Source organism: Jaculus jaculus, chromosome 9, assembly GCF_020740685.1.
Source record: "Jaculus jaculus isolate mJacJac1 chromosome 9, mJacJac1.mat.Y.cur, whole genome shotgun sequence".
NCBI lineage: Eukaryota > Metazoa > Chordata > Mammalia > Rodentia > Dipodidae > Jaculus > Jaculus jaculus.
The window spans coordinates 102,359,782-102,380,417 of NC_059110.1; the positions used below are offsets into that span (position 1 = coordinate 102,359,782).

Genomic DNA, 20,636 nt, shown 5'->3' on the forward strand with positions numbered 1-20,636 from the left:
TTGTTTGGTTTATATTGTTGGTCACAATGACATTGTTTTATTGTGAGCAATCATTTGTGTAGACAGGCAATTATGTGATGGCAGTAAAACAGAAAGTGTATTGGAGGTGGAGCAGGGTGGAACTCTCACCTGAATTCACTTCCTCATGCTACTGACCATAAGGAAGCCCAGTAGCATATACTTTGAGAAGTATACTTGATAGTTCCCACAGGCCTTTCCATTTCTGATGTCTCCGTCAGAAAGAACAAATGCTATGTTACAGTCATTCCAAAATGGCAGCTGTTAAGGAAAGATTGCTTTATCTCTTCTCAGGATATTGGATATAAAGTGGAACAGAAGTTTGCATGTATGGGGGAACTTAACAAGTATGCCAGTCTCAGAGCTAGTCACTTTTCTTAATCTTTACACTCAGCTCAACTGGAGAACTTGAACTCCAAAATGAGTGTTTGGATCTAGGTCACATAGCTGGCGTATGGTATGGCTGCATTTTGGACTCAGCTCCTTCAACTTCCATATGACCTGGACGTGGGAAGGAGAAGATGGGCACCTTAGTCAATGGGGTGTAAATGAGAGTGGGGGTACATTGTTCATGGGACACTTCCTAGTATATATCTGTGTATTACTTTCTGGTTTTCAGATTTAAGCTCATTTTTTTTTCTTGTTATTTGGTTTGATATAGAAGTCTAATATATTTTCAGCCCAAGAATTTGCCTTATCTCAGCTCATAGTCTATTTCTCTGAGTACCTATAACCACAGGAATGATTAAGTATTTATTGATTGATTATTTATTTATGGTTCCAGGTATCAGTATGTGGTGTTCTCCTATCTCTGAATTACTAACATGCACCTTTTCCCAAGAATTTTGGGAAAATAGTCCTGGTGATTTTTACTCTTGCCATGAATTAAATAGGTAAGAAGTTCAAAATTTTCCTAAGGGAAGAAAAAGAATTGTATGTATCTTAGATTTCATTATCAGTATGCTTGTAGCAGTGACTTTCTCATTGCTGGGACAAAGTGCTTGTGCAGGGCAGCTTGTGGGAGGAAAGGGTTTATTTTCATTTACAGTTTCAAAGGTAAGCTTCATCATGCTGGAAAAACCATGGAAACTGGCTCACATCTTTATATATCAGCAGCAGAGAGAGAATAGCAAGAGTGAGTTAATTGAACACCCAGTGGGCTAGACTGATAAACCTCAAGTTCTGCCCCCAGTGACACACCTCCTCCAGCAAGGCTCTACCTCCCAAAGGCTCCACCAGCTACAACCACATACAAAGCTTAATCACAAACACTTGAGGCATTAGGGGGCTTTTACATTCAAACCACCCACAGTGTTGATGGTTAGTTTTAGTTTTGAGGCAAAGTACACACAGAATGCCAATTCTACAATAATAATCACACTGTTAACAAAGAACCACATAGTAGGATGGTTCACCTCATGTGTAAAGTTAACTTGGCCACAGAGTGCCCAGATATTTCACTAAACATGGCTTTTAGATTTGGCTATGAGTGAGTTTCTGGATGAGATTAACAGTGAATGGATAGAATTAGTAAAGCAGATTGCTCTCCCAATTTACAAGTGTTTGATGCCCAAGGCCTGAACAAAATGAAAGATTGAGTGAGAGAGTTCTTTCTTGCTGGTTGATTTTTAATTAAGACATTGGCCTTCTGTACTTGGACTTGGCATTTGGATTCTCTGGACTTCACATTCCAGATATTGGAACTATACTACCAGCTCTCCTAGGTCTCTAATGTGTAGATAAAAAAATGGACTGATGGACTGCTTCTGGCTCTATAATCACACTAATTCCTTACAAAAAAAATCTCTGTGAGTATAATGTATTATCTACCAATCAATGTATCATCTATTCTGTCTATATGTGTATTTATATGTGTGTTTATCATCTACTTATCAATCTATCATCTATCAATATGTATGAAAGTATCTATCATTTATACACATCTATAAGTGTATGTGTGTATCTATTATCTATTTACCTAACATCTATCAACATCTATGTATGTGTTTATCACCATCTTTCTATTTGTCATCTGTCAGTATGTATGGGTATGTAGATATGTATTTATTGCCTATTTAACATCTATCATATATATATATATATATATATATATATATATATATATATATCTTTGATTCTACAGAAAATTGACTTATGAAGTAAGCTATTGTTATATAGTAGGCAGCAAAGTAAAGTGTGGCATATGAGCTATTGAATGCAACTTTTCGTCCCCTGTGGATGAGATGTTCTTGCTACTTGCATTCTGCAGATTAAACTGAAGCTTAGAGCAGTGTTTCTGCCAAGCATGTATAGCTGGAGTGAAGGAAATTCACATACATACAAGTCATGTGGCTCAGTGTAGATCAGTGAACATGTCATTTGAATTGACCTGTCAGATGAGGATGTTAATGCCTACCCCAGGGACTGCCAGGATTAAATGATAACTACACAATACTTGGAGCAGAGTTAAGGGATTGATACGGCTTGGAAACACTAGATTTTGACATTTTATTTCTTATTTGTGTTAACAAAATTTAGAGGTTTTGCATCCTGTGGACTAGATCTAATTCCTCTAACACAATACATCATTAACAACTGAATTTGATCAATTGTTCATCTCCATTAAGCTCCAATGATATTTCATGTTATCCTGGGGAAAAATGTAATTACTGTGACATTTAAAATTCTGTACAATCCAGGGAGGGGGAGGAGGAGGCACACTTGCAAGCGAGAAGGAATCTTGGTTACACTGTCATCAGACAGCTCTGGTTGCCATATATTCGGGAGCTGGGCAGCTGTAAAGGTTATAGAAGGTGCCTCATTTCCCAAAAGGTGTTTGGTATTTACTTTCACTCAAGCATGTTTTTTTTTTTTCTGCTCTGATAACCATTGTCATCTTCCATTACAATGAAAGCTGTCAGAGGGATTTTACAGGCATATGGCATTAATTTAGTTATCCCCTCTGTGGTCATAAGAGAGTGCAAAAATGAGAACAAAACAAATCTCCACTCAGCCATTCATCAACTCATGTTTATTGGATGGTGATCGTGTGTGGCACAGCTGGGAGGATAGGATTCCATTTCCAAACTGATGGGGTGAACGCACTCCTCTCAGGGTGCTGGCTCTGTGCACTGCGTTCTCCAGAATGTCTCCAGGATTTGGGAAAAGGGTCAGAAGATTAGACGGATTCCATGAGAAATATAAAAGCATCAGTCATATTTCCTTTTCATTGCAATATTATTGGGTAGGTACTGTGCACTTTGTAGTTGCCAGAGCCTGTTCACTGCCTTGACAAGTCCCTGAGCTAGGCAGGACAGACCTGACCACGCTTGTACAGGTGAGGGTACTGAGGAAGCTGAGACACTTGGTCAGGTTATGACCGCTGAACAGATCGGTCTGTGAAAACTGCCTCCACTCTTGTTGTTTGCTCATCTATCCTCCTGTGTGTGAAATGATGTAGGGTGTGTGTGTGTGTGTGTGTGTGTTGTGTGCATGTATGTGTGCACAGGTGAGGAGGCCAGAGAAGAACACTGGCTATCCTCTTCTCTCACTCATCCACGTGTTTCCTACGGAAAATCTTTCATTGAACCTGGGGCTACTGTTTTCCAATGAATCTCAGCAATTCTCCTGCCCTGGTTCCCCATAGCTCCAGGGTTGCAGGCATGTCTAGTCATGCCCAATGATTTGTGTGGGTGCTTAAGAACTGGAGTCAAATGGCCTCAGTCCATCTCAGGCCCTTATGCTTGTGCAGCAATCACACTTACCCACTGAGCCATCTCTTCAACTCCATACCTGAGAGATGTTTTAAAAAACAAATCCTATCTTGCCATTATTCTTTGTATCAATAAGTGCTCTCCTGAGAAACAGAACCAATTTTATGTCTCTCTCTCTAGCTAGATAAAAGGGGATGGATCACATGGTTTTGGATGATAAGAAGTCCCCCAAATGCTGTCTTCAAGCTAGAGAGTCTCAGCAAATCCATTGTAGTTCAGTCCAAACCTGAAGTCCTGAGAACCAGTGAGTCAATGGTGCAACTCTCAACCCAAGACCAAAAGGCTTCAGGACCTTCACAAGAGGTGGCATTGGATTGTGACCTCATCTGAGTCCGATGTCTCAAGAACCAGTTGTCCTGGTTGGAAGGGCTGAAGCTCGGTGTTGCAGCTCAAGAAGAGTAAGAGAAATAAAAATCCTCACTTTTCTCTTTTTGTTCTACTTGAGCACTAAATGGCTAGAATAATGCCCATCATATTGGTGAAAGTGTTTTTTTTTTTTTTTAATTCAATCCACTGACTTAAATGCTAACCTTTCAGAAATACCCCCACAAACATAACCAGAAATATTTTGCCAGTTTCTGGGTATCCCTTCACATAAAATGACACATAGCCAGGTGTGGTGCAGCACACCTTTAATTACAGCACTCAGGAGGCCAGCCTGAGGCTATATAGTAAATTGCAGGTCAGCCTGGGCTAGAGGGAGACCCTACCTCAAAATACCAAGGAAAAAAGTGACACATAGATCATCACATGCAGCTGACGTAAAGGTCTTTCCCTACCTTATGCATATTTTTAGGATAGTGTCCCCAATTCTTAATGTAGTTTACAAGGTCATCTGAGATAAGGCCCTTCTTTATTTCTTTGGTCTTATTTCATACCTTGCTCATCGTCAACCCCATTGCCAACTAGAAGGCTGTGCTCTGAGAAAACTCCACAGGCTCTCTCTCTCCCCCCCCCCTCTCTCTGTCTGTCTGTCTCACTGCTCTGCTATTACCCAGGACAATCCCATCATTTTCTACTCTCCACTTGTCTGGCTAATGTTTTTCAATGGGTTATATGTCTTTTTGAACATAACTTCTCTAAGAAGCTTCCTTGAACTCTCATTTCTTGGACTGATGCCCCACTACATGCATCCATCACACAGTCTCCTTCTGTGGGGTCTGCCTACTTGTCTGTGATGATGAGGGCTGTGTTACCTCCTCACAGCACCAGCATCCCTAGAAGAGAGGCAGTAACTATCCACCAAGGAATGAATACTTCATTTACTCATGCATACTCATCATTCTTAGCAGATGTTCTCTGTCATACAAATCAGAAATCACTATATTTCTCCTTATGCTGGTCTTTCTCCAGCTACACTCTCAGTTCCCTGTATTACTGTTTCCGTGCCTTGAAAAGAGGCAGAGTCCCAAATACCTCCCCATGGTTCTCCTGTTGTGTGTTTTTGAAAAGCAGGCAAAGGAGAAAGGTGGAACAAGAGCTTAGAATACCCGCCCCCCCCCCCCCCGTGCTTTTCTGCCTCTTGCTTTGGTGTTATGTCATGGCCAAGGCTGCACCCTTCTGTAATTCCAGCTGGGTGCCTTCTCCCCTACTGTCCAGTTTCCACTGGACTCCAGTTATATGAGTCCAAATCCCTCCACACTTAGTGCAGAAGTGGCTTCTAACTCCTGCAACCTTGGGGGCACCTTGCTTACTGAATCATCACCACCTATCTATGAGCAGCATCTTCATTTGGACCATCGTGGTGGATGCTGTTTCCTGCCAGGATTTTGGTACAAGGGAGATTCTTATTTCTAAGTTATCTGGCATGGCTTCTGTCAACATTTGAAGTTTGAAGGAAGTTTTCAAGATAGTTCTAGATTGCTACCTTATTTCCCAGACATAGAAAAGAATTTCCAGAAGGCTTCCAATAACATTTTCACTCCCTGGTTAATTTTCAGCATTTCCTTTAAGAGTATCAGCAGTTATCTTTAGGTCTCAAAAATCATAAGGTTCCAAGCGGATTTAGGATCTGTACACCTACATAATTCATTGGTACAATGAGTTTCTCCCCATGCTTTGAAACTCTTCGTCAGTGTCCTTATAATTTCTTTCAGTTTACTTGTCACTTGAGGAGCCTAATGGTTCTCCCATGGAGGCTTCATATATACTCAAATGTTTCTTGGAACTGCATGTTGATGTAAAAATTGTAGATGCCTCATGTGTTAGGAATCAGTGTCTCCCTTTGTGATTCTGTGATCTAAGGGCTTAGTCTCTTAAATATTGAGTGAAAACTACATTCTCTAAGACACATGTTTATTTGTCAACTTGACAGAGCCTAGAATCACCTGTGAGATATTAAATAGACTAGGTTAGTAGGGTGTGTCTGTGAGTGATTAACTTGATTAGGCTAATTGTGGTGGGAACTTCAGCTGTGGATGGCACCCTTCCATGGGCTAGGATGGTGCGTTATAGAGAAAGAAGAGAGCTGGCTGAGCACCAGCATCTGTTGTTCTCTGCCTCTTCACTGTGGCTGAGTGTGACCAGCTACCTCAAGACCCCGTTGCCATGCCTTCCCTGCCATAGTGAATGGCAACTTGAAACCATAAGCTTAAATGAAACCTTCCTCCACAAACTGATTTTTTTTTTTTTGTCAGCATTGAGAAGGTAGTTAATGCAATGATTATAGGGATGGACTGAATTGTGACTTGTAGGTATCTAGGATCTACCATAACCAGGAGGCAGAGGGCTCTGAAACACTCTGGTATAAAAAAAAAAATTGAATTACTCTATGGTTTAGGCCAAACTAAACAGAATCAGAGGGTGAGGGAAATTATGTGCATGTAACCGGTATCTAAGTGATGTGCAGAAAAGTTGAAATTGGTTAGAAAAGTACTTAGAAGTGACGTAACTGACAAAGGATGTATATCCGGAATGAAGAGCTCTTAGAATGCAACAGCAAGAAAACGAACAACTCATTTACAAAATATATATGTGTGTGTGTATGTGTGTGTGTGTGTGTGTGTGTGTGTATGTATATATACATATACATATATATATACATACATACATATATATATGAAACAACATGTGAACAGACCTTTTTACCAGATAGGACACATGGATGGAAAATAGAGAGATGGACTGTTGTTCAACATCTTCTGCCACAAAGAAAATTCAAACTTTAACTATGATGAACTACCCCAAAATATCCTGTGAGAATGGCTAAGATAAAATGAACTGATAATAACAAGTGCTAGCAAGGACACAGAACAACCAGAGCTCACACATGTGCTGAGGGGATACACAGCCCTGGAACTGTAACAGATCCAACCCTTGGGGTCTTACCTAGCAGTGGTCTAGCAGCTGCCCGAGGAAAGAGAAAACGACTCTTGAAATTTAAGCCATGAATAAACCTGCTGCATCTGCTGCTCTGACCTTGCTATGGCTGTAGTCTGCACACAGGTACTCACTGGCATTTTTATTGAACAGCCCCAAGCCAATAACACAAGAACAAGTAGTCCATTGTGTGAGCAAAGGGTAAGAAACTTTCAACTTTTCATACTCCTTAAACACTTGTTAAAAGAAGAGATTTAAGGATACATCCTAGTTGACACTGCTGATCCAGAACACACACACACACACACACACACACACACACACACACACACACCATTCACAAACACAATCACATTAAGCCCGCATGTTGTGTTCAGCAGATCTGTGGGCACTGTCCTCAGCATGATGTTTAACACCTTTTTACACATGTATGCTCATTCTGAGCCAAGAGTCCAGCCAGACTAAAGAGGAAGTTGGGCAAAGAGCACAGCTCAAGATTAGTCAGAATCTCCAGACATTTGCTTGTCAATGCTGGTCATCAGCGCTGTTCAGGCCAAAGGTACACTGAGGCAGAGAAAACATTACACATTGTTTTAAGCAGGTAGATTACACAATTGGAAGATTAACTTTAGGGCAAGTTACAAGTAAGGAATTTAACTTCTCACAGCAGTAATCTCAGAAAAGTTATTTGTATGTTTCATAAGAAATATTCTTACAGTTCTTTCCCATAGGTCATTTCCCATATTTTATTCTTATAATTCATCCCCACAGTTTGATTTTCTGTTTCCTTTCCACAATGCAAAATGTTGCAGCCATTCAAGTAAACAGCTTGAACGTTTCTTGTAAAGATAGATAGCCAAAGCAACACCCCTCCCCTAAATAAAACTCAAGATTTTGTGAATTTGTTATACTCAACAACAACAGCAGCTTTGCAGAAGTGATGACCACACAGACTTTGAGGTGGTGAAGTCATTCTGGATTATCAGGGTGGACCAAATCTGAGCATGTTCAAAAGAAGAGACCTCTTCCTGGCTGGATCTGGATGTGATGGTATGCCACTGTAAGTGAGCTCAAAGAGGATGCATGGCGAGGTAGAGAGAATTTTGTGAGAGGAACCTGTCTGGCTTGGAAGGTGGATGAAGGGCACCACCAGCCAAGCTGTACACTGGCAAGGAACATAATTCTGCCAATAGCCCAAAACAGATTCTCTCTGAAAGCCTCCAGAAAGGGACACAGCCCTGCTGATATCTTGGATTTAGTCCAGTTTGGATTTCTGACCTGCAGAACTGAAAGATAACAAACGTACACATCTGGTCTCTAAGTTTGTGCTAATTTGTAAAGAAACAACAGAGAAAACCAAACAACCATGTAATCAGCAATTTCTTAAGGTATTATGCCTAGAGAAATAAACATTCACATTTATACAAAACTGGATATACACATATACAGAAACTTCTATATCATAATCATAAACACATCTAATGACTTTTAGTGGGTGACTAACCCAAATTATGAAATATTTGTAAAATGGAATATAGCTCAGCAGTTAAAAACAAACTACTCACATACATGGAAGCCTCATCGAACTCCCAAGGTGTTCTCCTGCTGTTGGAGGAGAGCAGGGTGCGGAATAGGAGGGAACTTTTCCAGTGGTAATACTGCTCTGTGCCTTGGTTGTGGTGGTGGTCAAGTGAATCTATATGTGTGTTGACATTCGCAGAAATGTACAACTCCTTCCAAAGTTAATTTGTCTTCATGGTAATTTTAAATAATAAACCAAAACAACATTAATCTATAGGAAAACAGACATGGCTTTTAGGAATTTCCAGTTCCAGGGAAGGAATCATAAACATAGATGGGGAGGAAACAGTCACTGCTCTTTCTTTGTATCCTGACACTCTTCCAATTCTAAGAGTAGAAGGAGTTCCCTTAAGGACTCTGGCAATGCAACCAAGTGTTCTCCCCTCCTTGCAAAATGAGAAGTTGGCTTAGAAAGTACTATGGTCTAGCAGGACATGTGCAGGATCACCTGGTCTGGCTTACACCACACTGGAACCTCTTGTCTGAAAATCTAAAAAAAATGAGTCAGCCTTGTGTGACTTAGGGAAGTCACATGACTGAGTCACAACTTACCTGAGCCTCTGTTTTGCATATATGAAACAGACTGCTTGACTTGACTGTCTCACTTGGTTATTGTAAAATACCAATTTTAATTTGTGACTTCTATGTAAATGTGACTTGGAGGTGTATACTATTAACATCAGAAGCTGGTTTAGGAGAAACCTTAAAATTTTTGAAAAAGGGGGGGATGTTACTAAAAAAGCAATCATGCAATTGGAATGTACAAGAAGATCTACTGTGGGTATACACACACCTACATGAACATAAGCATACACTAAGTATATGTACATCCAATTTCCTTCAGGCTTGCTTTGTATTAAGTACTTGTTATCATTCAGGGATGGGATCCATGTATCTAATTTGGAATTTGCTTTTTATTTTCATGTAACCACAAAAATACATACTTACATACATACTTAACTTGCACTAAATTGAATATATGGATTCTATGAATGACAAGATTTCTCTAAAGAACTAGATTCTGGGATGGAGAGGTAGCTCATCAGTTAAGGCGCTTGCCTGCAAAACCTAAGGACCCCAGTTTGACTCCCCAGCACCGTGTAAAGCCAGATGCACAAAGTACTGCATGTATCTGGAGTCTGTTTGCAGTTGTTAGAGGCCCTGCCATGCCCCTTTTCTCTCTAGCTCTCTCCCTCTCCCTCTGTACAAATAAAAAAAAAAATTAAAAGAACTAGGTTCTAGCTGGGCATGGTGGCACACACCTTTAATCACAACCCTTGAGAGGCAGAGGTAGGAGGACCACTGTGAGTTTGAGGCCAGCCTGGGACTACAGAGTGAGTTTCAGGTCAACCTTGACTAGAGTGAAACCCTCCCTCAGAAACAACAGCAGCAAAAAGAACTAAATTCTATCCATAGTACCTTTTCATACTGTTTCAGAAAACTTCCTGACTTGAACTGTCCATATTCCAAGGTAACATAATTATCCGCTCAATTCTTTATATTTATTTTTCCATATATTTTCTCATGAAAGATAAATTTCTTCATTGTGAAACAGAGCAGCCGGGTTAGTTTTATATGGGATGACTCCTGCACTTTTAGAGAACTATGGAGATACATAGTTTCCCTGTGTTGAATCAGTTCTTCAGGAACATGATTAATTCACCTCTAAGAACAAAAGTTTCAATACTTTTTCCTTGAAATGCTCTAACCTATTATTTTGATTTTTAGGGTTTATCTACCCTTCTATACCCAAATCATTCTAATGTATTTCTTCAAAACTGTAGGCAAATTAGTGATGTTTGAACATGTGCTTTACAACCCTTTTACTGCCACCACACTGTGAGTTTTATGGAAAAATTCATGCAGCATACACTTTCCTCTTCAGTAAAATCCATTATGCTGTTCCAACATCGGTGGGACTAGTTAGGATAGACACGCTTAGTTAAACCTACAGCTCATTTTCTCCTTTACTCAATTTGACTTTCCCTGCCAACAGCAGGAAACAGTTAAAAGAAGTTTTAAAAACTATAAACGTTTATTGAATTTTATTGTACCTCCTCTTGTGTGACAGATAAAAATTGGCGAATGGATTTTGACTTACAGATGCAGAGCTCAGTGGGAGGGACATGTCTTCCATTCTTCTATCTAAATTAATTGCACGTACAGCCTCACTTCTCTTTCTTCCTATCCTGGATGCCCTTCTAGTTCTAAGAGGTGAAGGAGTTCCCTTGACAATTCTGGTGATTGATTTAAATGTCCCAGAGACAGAGACTATAGTATGATAGAGACTTTTTTCCATGAAAGATTGCACTAAACACATTTGCATTTAAAAAAAAATATATTATTTATTTATTAGAGAGTGAGAAAGAGAGAGAGGGAGAGAATGAGTGTGCCAGGGTCTCTAGCCACCGCAAATGAACTCCAGATGCATGTGTCACCTTGTACATCTGGCTTATGTGGGTCCTGCAGAATAGAACCAGGTTCCTTTGGCTTTGCAGGGAAATGCCTTAACCGCTAGGTCATCTCTGCAGCCCTGCATTTATTTTATTTTTTTTTTAAGCAAATGACAAAGACCCAGTTCACCAGCTTTTTAAACCCAAGCTTCACATTACATATTTAAACAATTGTCACAACGTACGCAGTTGCCAGCATTCATATACAACTAGAAACATCCTTAGCTTATACTAAACCAGAAATGTATTACCATTAAAGCAGTAATATCTTTCATTACTAAAAACAACCTGAAGTTCTTCCTGTGGAGGATCATCCTGGCAATGTTAACTTCGCAGCGGGCTGGCACTGCTCAGCTCACATTTCAGACACAGTGGAGAGCAGGTCCACGCTGTGTCCGAGCACAGTCTCGTCCTGCACCGCTCGTCACAGGCTCACCCTAGAGTACATTTAATAACAGGGCAAAGCACATACCGAGATTGCAATAATTTTGAAGACAAAAACAATGGTCCTAGTGTGTGATCCCAACAATACTCGCAAAAGTCTATGACAAACAGGGGCTCTGATGTGCTGTTTATAAATACTTTAGATTAGGTAGAGTTATGCTGAAAATAGAGTTCGTTTGAAATCTTCAAACAAAATGTTCCTGTTAGTCCTCAAACGGTGCTTGTGGATGTTTAACATCTCTGTCAAATGTGTGCCTTATTACCCAAGCGTGGCAGCTGCTCCTTAACCATTCACCGTTAAGGACTTTAACTGCCCATCTTCTTCATCTTCTACCCTTTTATCACCATTCTCCACAATTCTGTTGTATCAGATGAAGAAAACCCATCTCTGAATGATGGAAGCCCAGTGAGGGCAGAGAAGAAGGGCCTCGTGAAGCCAAACTCAAAAGGACTGTTAAAATGACTTCCACCCCCTCCTCCACCACCATTTAATCCTTCTTTGCCGTATTTGTCATAGATGTCTCGTCTTTCAGCATCTGATAGCACCTCATATGCTTCGGCTTATTTCTTTGAATTTTCTCTCTGCTTCTTTATTCTTGGGATTTTTATCGGGGTGCCACTTTAGTGCCAGTTTATGACACGCCGTTTTGATATCCTCAGGTGAGGCATGTCTCTGCATGCCTGGAACTTCACAATAATCCACCGTGTCTTAGCAGATTGTCGAAACAAGTCCGAGGATGCCGTGAGCAGGCGGAAAGGCGGGAAGGCAGATAGCCCGGCTCCTTGTGGCTCCCGAACAGCTGCACTGGCAGCAGTGGATAGAGACTTTATTAACAGGCATGCAGTACTGAAGAAATAATGTGGCATTATAAAACATGACTCCTCTGGTTAACCTTAACTTCCAGAGTTTTGGATAAACTTCCCAAAGTCACAATAGTAAAGAAACAAGATACTTGGGCCGATTTCTATCTCTCCATTTATTTTCCCCTTCCACCTGAGTAACTCACATCATTGATGATGTCGAGTGCAAGGGCCACAGTGGGAGACTAATTGGCCTTAACTAGAGTTCTTGCATTTCCACACCAATAAAGTACAAAGGAAACTTAGGACCAGAAACCAGGCCTCTGAGATTCAGCATCCCAGCTCCTTAGATCAAACTAAATTAGTAAATATAGTGGCCCACTGAGGATGTGGGTACACAGGTCTTGGGGAAGAAGTTCTTGCCCCACCATTCTGGAGTGTCAAGAGAAGCTGGACAGGTATATGAAGATGCAACCATGGATCTGACAATGACAATTCCGAGCATGGGAATGAAGGCCTGTGTTGAGCTCTTCACAGAAGGGCTGAAACCAGAATGGAGAATTGATGAATGAGAAAGAATGGGATGAGGGAATGAGGCAGGGAAAATTTCTCAGATACTGCAGAATATGTGAGTGTTGTAAGTGAGAAATGAGGTTGGGGAGAATCATGAATTCACAGAGTAGTGTGTGTGCTAGGGAAGTACTGGGGAGCATTAATCAAATTTATGCTTTAGAAAGATAATTAGGAAAGACCTGTGGTAGGAGATTGATAGGGACAGGTGTGGCGCAGAGTGAAACAACTTAGAGATGAAAAATAAATGAAAAAAAGGGGGGATATTTGTATGGGACAGACAGAAGGGAACATATTTAAAGAAATGTTCTAGATATATGCTTTGCTGCTTATTCCGAACTTAACAGTCAGGTAAATGACTGTCTAGTGTACGGACTGAGACCACTGAACATGTCCTATATGACAGACTCTGTGTTAGCTCCCAAGGGTATAATGATAAAGGAAGGAGACATCAGGTCCAGGGGACCGTGAACCTGGACAACATGAATCTCTGAACTTCCAGTATCTTTCTGAAGTCATTGCTAAACTCTGTGTGACCATCTCAGTCTGCTACTTTACAGCAATCAAAAGCTGATCGCTCCAAAGGCTACAAAGTCAAAGATCCAGGTGCCAACCAGACAGAGTCTGGAACTTCAAAGATGGCACCTTCCTAGGCTGGGGAGGTAGCACAGGGGTAATATGCTTTCCTTGAAAGCAAGAGGACCTGAGTCCAGTCCCCACGTAAATGCCTGGTGTGGTGTCACCTGCCTGGAGTTCCAGAGCTGGACAGGAATATGCAGGAGAACCTTGGGGGCTGGCCAGCTTCGTCAGTGAAGTCCGGGCCAAGGAGAAACCCTGTCTCAGAAAACAGGTAAGTTGCATGCCTGAGGTTGTCCTATGGTTCTGCATGCACAAGTACACATATACATACACACTTCCCTCCCCACACAAGTACCCCCCCACATAAAACCTGCATACACACACACACACACACACACACACACACACACACACACGCACGCGCACAAACATACACTTAAAAATAAAGATGGCAGCTTCTTACTGTGGCCTCCCAAGATAAAAGAGGTCAATAGTTGCCTTGAATTTTCTTTCATAAGGGCGCTAATCTCATTTGTGAGGGAGACCTTGTGTCCTAATGACTTCTCAAAGGCTGTATCTCTTACTATGATCACCTTGTGAGGTTAAGATTCAGCATATGAATTTGAAGGAAGAGGGGACACACACACACAACATTCATAGCCATCAGGGGCCTATTTAGTGGGAAAGGACTAGGTTTGGATGGTCTGAGGTCATTGCCCAGTCTCCCACTGAAAGGCCATGTGGTGAGTGAGAAAGACCCTGTTTTGGACCTGTGAGTTTGCTAATCCTTTCTAAGATCCTTAAGGCTTTATGGAAATCAACAGGGCCCTGGAGAAAGTTCACTGAACTTCCTGCTCACACCTACACATACCATGCTCTCGCTTCCATGGACAGTGAGAGTGGCTTCTGCTCTAAAAAAAATCATGAAATGTAACGAGGTTTTGCTGCTCCCAGAAGCTGGCCAGGAGGTTAGGCACAGATCTTTTGCTCTGAACTCAGCTAATATATCTGTTCTTTCCTACTAGAAATACAAATGCCTTGGTCTTCCTCACAATGCTCTAAGATCTACTCTATATCATGAGCTGTTTGCTCCTTCCTAAGGCGCTAACCTTTAGGCACTGAAGAGAACATTCCTGTTGGATTGCTCATACCACATCCTTTGTTGCGGAGGAGGTATGTGATGAATGAATGTTTGCAGAGCTACTTGCTCAAATGTAGAATAAGGAAGGGCAAGAAAGAAATAGAAAAGCTGCGATTACTTTCAGTTATATATCCTTTGCATAAAATAGAAATGACAAGGGCTAAAATCACATCTGTCTTGCATTGTTTCCCTAATGCTTAACAGAGTGTGTGGTGCCTGGTAAAGGTTTGGGTGAATAAATGACTAGAGAAAGGATGGGGAGCTACACTGGAACCTAAGCTTTCCCCATGGGTAGCACATAATACATTCCATGTAGTGAACACATGTTGAGCACCTCCTGTGTGGTAGGCACTGCATTACATCCCAAGGATACAACGGACAGCAAGACAGGCCAAGTCCCAGCCCTTGTGGAGCTCACTCCATTAGTGCTCCCACTAATAAGACATCAAACAAAAAAAGATTATGACAAGTTGATGAATAATGTAAAAAGGATAAGTAGGGTGAAGAGAGAGGGAATGAATTGGCGATGAGAGAAGGGGAACAGGAGGATGGTTTGGATACAGTTACTGATCTGACAGTTGATTCTACTCAGAAGACTAATAATACAAGGCTTGGGGAACACTGCAGAAGAGAGAGCAGAAAAAATGCAAGAGCCACAGAGTGGGAAGGCATAATGTGAGGCATTGTCTGCCTGACAGGAACCACCTGATACATTCGTGACTCCATCATGAGGATGGCAGGGGACAAGGGACAACAGAGTATAAATCAATAGAAAGACGACCAATTTGCAGTATGTTCATATATTAAAGTTCCCAATAAGATGTAAAATAAAATCTTAAAAAAAGCAACAAAAGTAGTATAAGCATAAAGGTAAAAAGACACCCGAGGAAAGCAAATCTCAGCACTGCATTTAATATTTATAAAAATCATGTTACAAGTACAAGGAAGTTATAGGTAGAGAGCTATTGTTGAAACAGCTTGGACATTCATTTCTAAAATTAAGTTCCACGTGCATATTCTGTTAATTTTGTAAATTCCACAGGCATATTGTTTTTCTCATCCTCTTGAAAGTTACATGTAAAAGACTGCAAGTTGTTTTAATGCTGGTTCAGTTCTTTCTGTGTACACAGATCACAAAAAATGTCAAGTGTATTGACCCTTCGAAAGGTTGCATTTTACTTGTCAGAGAAAATAAAAAGGGCCCATTACTCCCTGGAAAGAAGATAACGTTTTGTGACTGTGCGAACACTTCACGAGGGTGTCACGTGACTGTATTTTGACAGCTGCATTGCCTTTATTATTGGAGGAGCTCTTCATACTGCATGTTCGCCCTTTTTTTTTTTCTTTTCTTTTCTAGTCCAGGCTTAACATTTTTTAGAATTGCTCAAACTTAAGAGATTCTTACAATCCCTAATGTTTCACACTACATAGAATTTTAAAAAGACATCACACCAGAAAAGGAACTAGTTGGTAAAGAAGAGGTTATATGGAGTGTGGGGGATGGGGGAGTAAAAAATAATGGGGGGGTTATGATCAAAATATATTATGCCATGTTTGAAAGTTTTCTATTAAAAAAGTAAAACAAAAGGTTTCAGACATTGAGTTCCTTGATTTTGGAGTCTGTGCTACCCAGCATGGTAACATATACATCCCATTGCCAGCACGTAGTTGGCACTTAGGTAATGCTTGATGAATTGAACTGTCTTGGCATGAGCAGATATGTTCCTCTTGTACAGATGGGGAAACTGAGGTCCATAGAACTAGTAGGTTCTCATGTATTTTTCTAACATTGCATTTAACCAAAGGCTTTCTCAGTTCATTAAAATAATGAATGCATACCAATATTTACCATGATATTGTTAGCTACAGAAAAGAACTTAAAACCAGCTTGTGTTCATGAAAAAATTGCTGGGCTCACAAAGTATGGGTTTTTTGGGTGGCAATATTTTATGCAGGAAGTTGAAATACAACCTTGACCTATTTATTGCCATGAAGAGATAACCACAATATACTGACTGAGTAGCAAGTGGTGTGACAGCATGCTTTCCTTGGAGTAAATATATTTGTTGCAGTACTGGTGATATGAGATGGGCTATTGTCTGACTCCATAATATTTGATATTTTAAAAACAAAAAAATTAAAATGGGGCTGGAGAGATAGCTTAGTGGTTAAGGTGCTTGCCTGCGAAGCCAGAGGACCCAGGTTCAATTCCGCAGGACCCACATTATCCAGATGCACGAGGAGGTGCACGTGTATGGAGCTCGTTTGCAGTGGCTAATGCACCCATTCTCTTTCTCTCTCCCCCTCTCTCTCTAATAAATAAATAAAATATTTAAAAAATATTAAAATGGGCTATTTAGTGCCTTTCCCCACACATTTACACTGGTGGTCAATGGAGAAAGGTTGACGATGACCACATCAGTGTGAAAAATTCCTGTTTAAGAAACTCTTCAAATGTGTCAGCTCACCCAAAGGTACTTTGGGGTCCTGTCTGCACTGGAAAAAGATGCTCACTGTGTCTTCACCTGAACTGTCTGAAAGTCTGTCTTCTGGGGCACTCATCTGTTGGTGGAGAGGTCATAGAGACCTGAAGAGGAGGTAATTGCCATGAGTCCTCAGCCAGCCCAGCAAATTCATGTGGCGAAAGTCCTCACTAACACACTCTTCACCAACATACTCCTCGCCAACATACTGAAACCTGGTGGACTAGGATTCTCTCGTGGGGAGTCCTTTTCTATTGAACTCTAATACCAGGAAGTTCCTTATGGCACGGGACTGGAGTCTGCTGCCTTATACCACTGAAACAATCCAAGCAGCCCTTCCCAGTGGTTTAGAGAAGGAGTCCTGGAATCACAGGCTTGCTTTGGGCCTGAGCGTCAACACTCATATGCTCGGTACTGTGTCACTCTTGGGAAAAGACCACCCGTCTCTAAAGCTAACCTTTTCAAACTGGGGGTGACAACTGTTTCTACCATATAAAGTGGTTTTAGGACCATCAGTGTTGTAATCCTAGCACATGGGAAGCTGAGGCCACACAGAGACCCTGCCTTAAAACAGATACACTAAAAAGTAATTATGAAATCCAGATATGTGCACTGTACATCGCAATGTATGGTACAATCTGCTCAGCAAATATCATTTGAATTTTATAAAAAGTCCTCCCCACTAGGCATGTGATAAACATGAGAAGAGATGTGGTTTGAGCAGCAGAGAGATGAGGTGCCCCATGGCCCAGCACCTGATCTCAGCAACCTAAGCATCACCTGTGTCTTCCTTACCACAGACATGGAGAACACTCTCCAGGTGGAGGAGGAAATGTCATAGGAGAAGTCTGCCCTCTCACAGTAGGATATTGTCACTATGACAGTGCCTCCAGGTATGTGAGAGTCCATTCACCTGTGGGGACTACAGAAAACAGTTCTCTCTGGGGCTATTGTCAAACCTGTTCCCCTGAAACTCCATAGTAACCCTGGTGTCCAAACATCTGTCAGAGCTTCCCATCTTCTCCAGCCATCCTGTTTCTCAGGGTTAGTGTTGGTTTGCCAGTCTGCATTTGACTTTATGTTATGCCCTAAGAAATAAAGCATGAATCCTAAGTGTATTCAACATAAATTCCAAATACATTCAAGGAGGTATGGGTTAAGTACACACCTGTACACACACACACACACACAGCAGGAAATTCAGTAGGGCAGAAGACTTAGAAGCTAAAATGAAATGAGATTGATGAGTATATGTTAACTCAGTGTAGAAACTTAGTGCTTCAGTTTACCAACCTATAAAGTAGTTACAAGGAATGGCTAGTTTGTACACTGTGTCCTCAACACTGGGGCTGCTTTACTTGGTTGGGCTCCTAGAGTGTACCTTATTACAAGCAGTGTTTTAAAAGATACCTTTCTTTCAGCTTCCTTCAAATGCTCTCACTGCTAAGGGCAGCCTAAGTGTGGACAAACCAATGGCGTAAGCCAATCTCTTTACTTTAGGAAATAGGGAGTGCTGGGAGATGCCCGTTGAAACGTCACAGAGCAGTGTTTAAGAGGTGAGTGTCTGGGGTGAAGGGGGTAGATTACAGAGAAGAAGAGTGGGGTTACAGCAAGGCCATGTTGACTGAGAGTTGTTTTCTGGATCACTATGGACACACAGCTGCAGGGCCAGCTGCATCAACAGAATGAAGGTGCCCATGTGTGGGGCTGTGATTTCTCTCTGTGGGAGCAGCAGGGGGCTGGATACGGAATCAGAAGACAAGGTGTGAGTTTCAGCCCTAGGATAAAATATGTCTTCTCTCTGAATCACTATGTCCCCAGTTGAAAATAAGAATAAAATGCCCAGTAAGTCAGCCATGGTATGTTGCCTAGTTTAAATAAGAAGGTTTAGAAAGCATTTTATAAAGTAGAAAGTCTCCTAAAGATTTAAGTTGTATTGTATATTCTGAGATGTAGAAAAAAATTACATTCAGCAACCCATGAGATAGAAGTCTAAATATGAACTTTAAACTTCAGAAGCTTGCTGAGATCCTAAGACATAAGTATAAATGGCTAGGAAATTACCAAATAAGTGAATTGACTATGTCTACCTGATTTTTCAATGTAAATTTTCATTATTAAAACCCTTGTATCCAATACCCCAAAATGAGCAACATATAAAATTACAAAGATCTAACTGTAAATGAAAAAGTATACATATTATAAAATATAATTATATGTGATTTCAAAAAATACAATTAGATTATTCCCAAAGAATTAATGTAGTGTCTATTGATATTTTAAAAGCACACAATAATATGAAATAGTTTTACAGAAATATCCTACATTCATAGTTCCTATTTCAGACCCTGCCCAGAGCCTGTGTTGCCTTCCTGTTTCTGGCAGCTGGGTCTGAGTGGAGTGTCACATGTCCAGTCATGCACAGACAGAGAGGCCAGAAGATCAAAGAGTTCCACTTCCTATGGAAAGCCATCAGCTTCTCTGGTCAGGCAGCTCTCGGGAGCAGTCCTCTTCATTCTCCTCAGAGCAGGGCAGGTTCAGAACACTCATCACAGGATGGGTCCAGGATGTGGTCTGTGTGACGTGACTGGGGAAGAATGAGGAATGCAGATTAAAATTTGAGATTGTCTTCCTATCCAGTCATAGAAATGTTGATGCTGGGACATTGCTTCTACCCTACTATGAGTGCTTTGGACTGGAAGCTGTTAGGACCAAATCCAATGGTCCCAATAAGCCTTAGACATGCTTTCATTTTCTTTCATAACCATGTGTGCACACAAATGTAACACTGTTTTTTTCTCCTTACCTGGGGTCACTCAGGAAGCCCTATGACTTTCTAGCTGTACATAATCTTTCTGGAATCTGTTTCCTCCCCTCCTTTCCAAAGTAATCGTTTGGGTCACTGAAACAACCTCTTCTACGCTGTTCTAATTCTTTTATAATTCATTCTCCATTCAAACCCAGAGAGCTTCCTAAATGACAAATCACCCACTATCATTTACCTGCTAAAAGCTTAGTTCCAACCAATTCTGGATCAAAAACATATTCTACCTTTTGTAGAGCTTTGTTTGTGTACCTGTTCAACAATACTTTCCTCTGAGCCACATGTCTCCTCCCTAAAGGGCTAATGCATATTAACTTTAGAGAAACACATCTCCCTCAAGAGTCATCTGATGGTATCATCTTACATTGTATTACCAACGCTTGTCTATCTTTAGGACTTCTTACTTTGAGGGTGGGGACTGTGTTTCCTCTCTCTGAATTTATGGTACCTCATCTGTTCTCAGAACAAAAGTCTGCAAACTATTTTGGGGAAGAAAGAACCAGAGCAGAGAAGAGGAGGAAGGTCCAAAAGATATGGAAAATGTATCAGAACATCACAAAACTATATGCCTATCTAGCAGATGGTATTTCTAAGACTTAATGTTTTATTCCCAGCCCTTCAGCTAGATGATTCCCACATCATCTGTCCAGT

The 20,636-nt window shown here is 41.0% G+C and overlaps 1 protein-coding gene and 1 pseudogene across 6 annotated transcripts in view; both read right to left on the reverse strand.

The window, feature by feature from the left end:
- Window positions 1-11,571: 11,571 nt before the first annotated feature.
- LOC101603265 lies at window positions 11,572-12,464 on the reverse strand (annotated as a pseudogene).
- A 6,948-nt stretch (window positions 12,465-19,412) lies between these two features.
- Stxbp4 (syntaxin binding protein 4) overlaps window positions 19,413-20,636 on the reverse strand; it is a 177,411-nt gene continuing 176,187 nt past the window's right edge. For all 6 annotated transcript variants that reach the window (XM_045158084.1, XM_045158082.1, XM_004669983.2 and 3 more), the window contains one exon: window positions 19,413-19,748. In XM_045158084.1, the coding sequence (XP_045014019.1) occupies window positions 19,711-19,748 (38 nt within the window). In that variant the 3' untranslated portion in view covers window positions 19,413-19,710. The remainder of the gene's footprint in view (window positions 19,749-20,636) is intronic.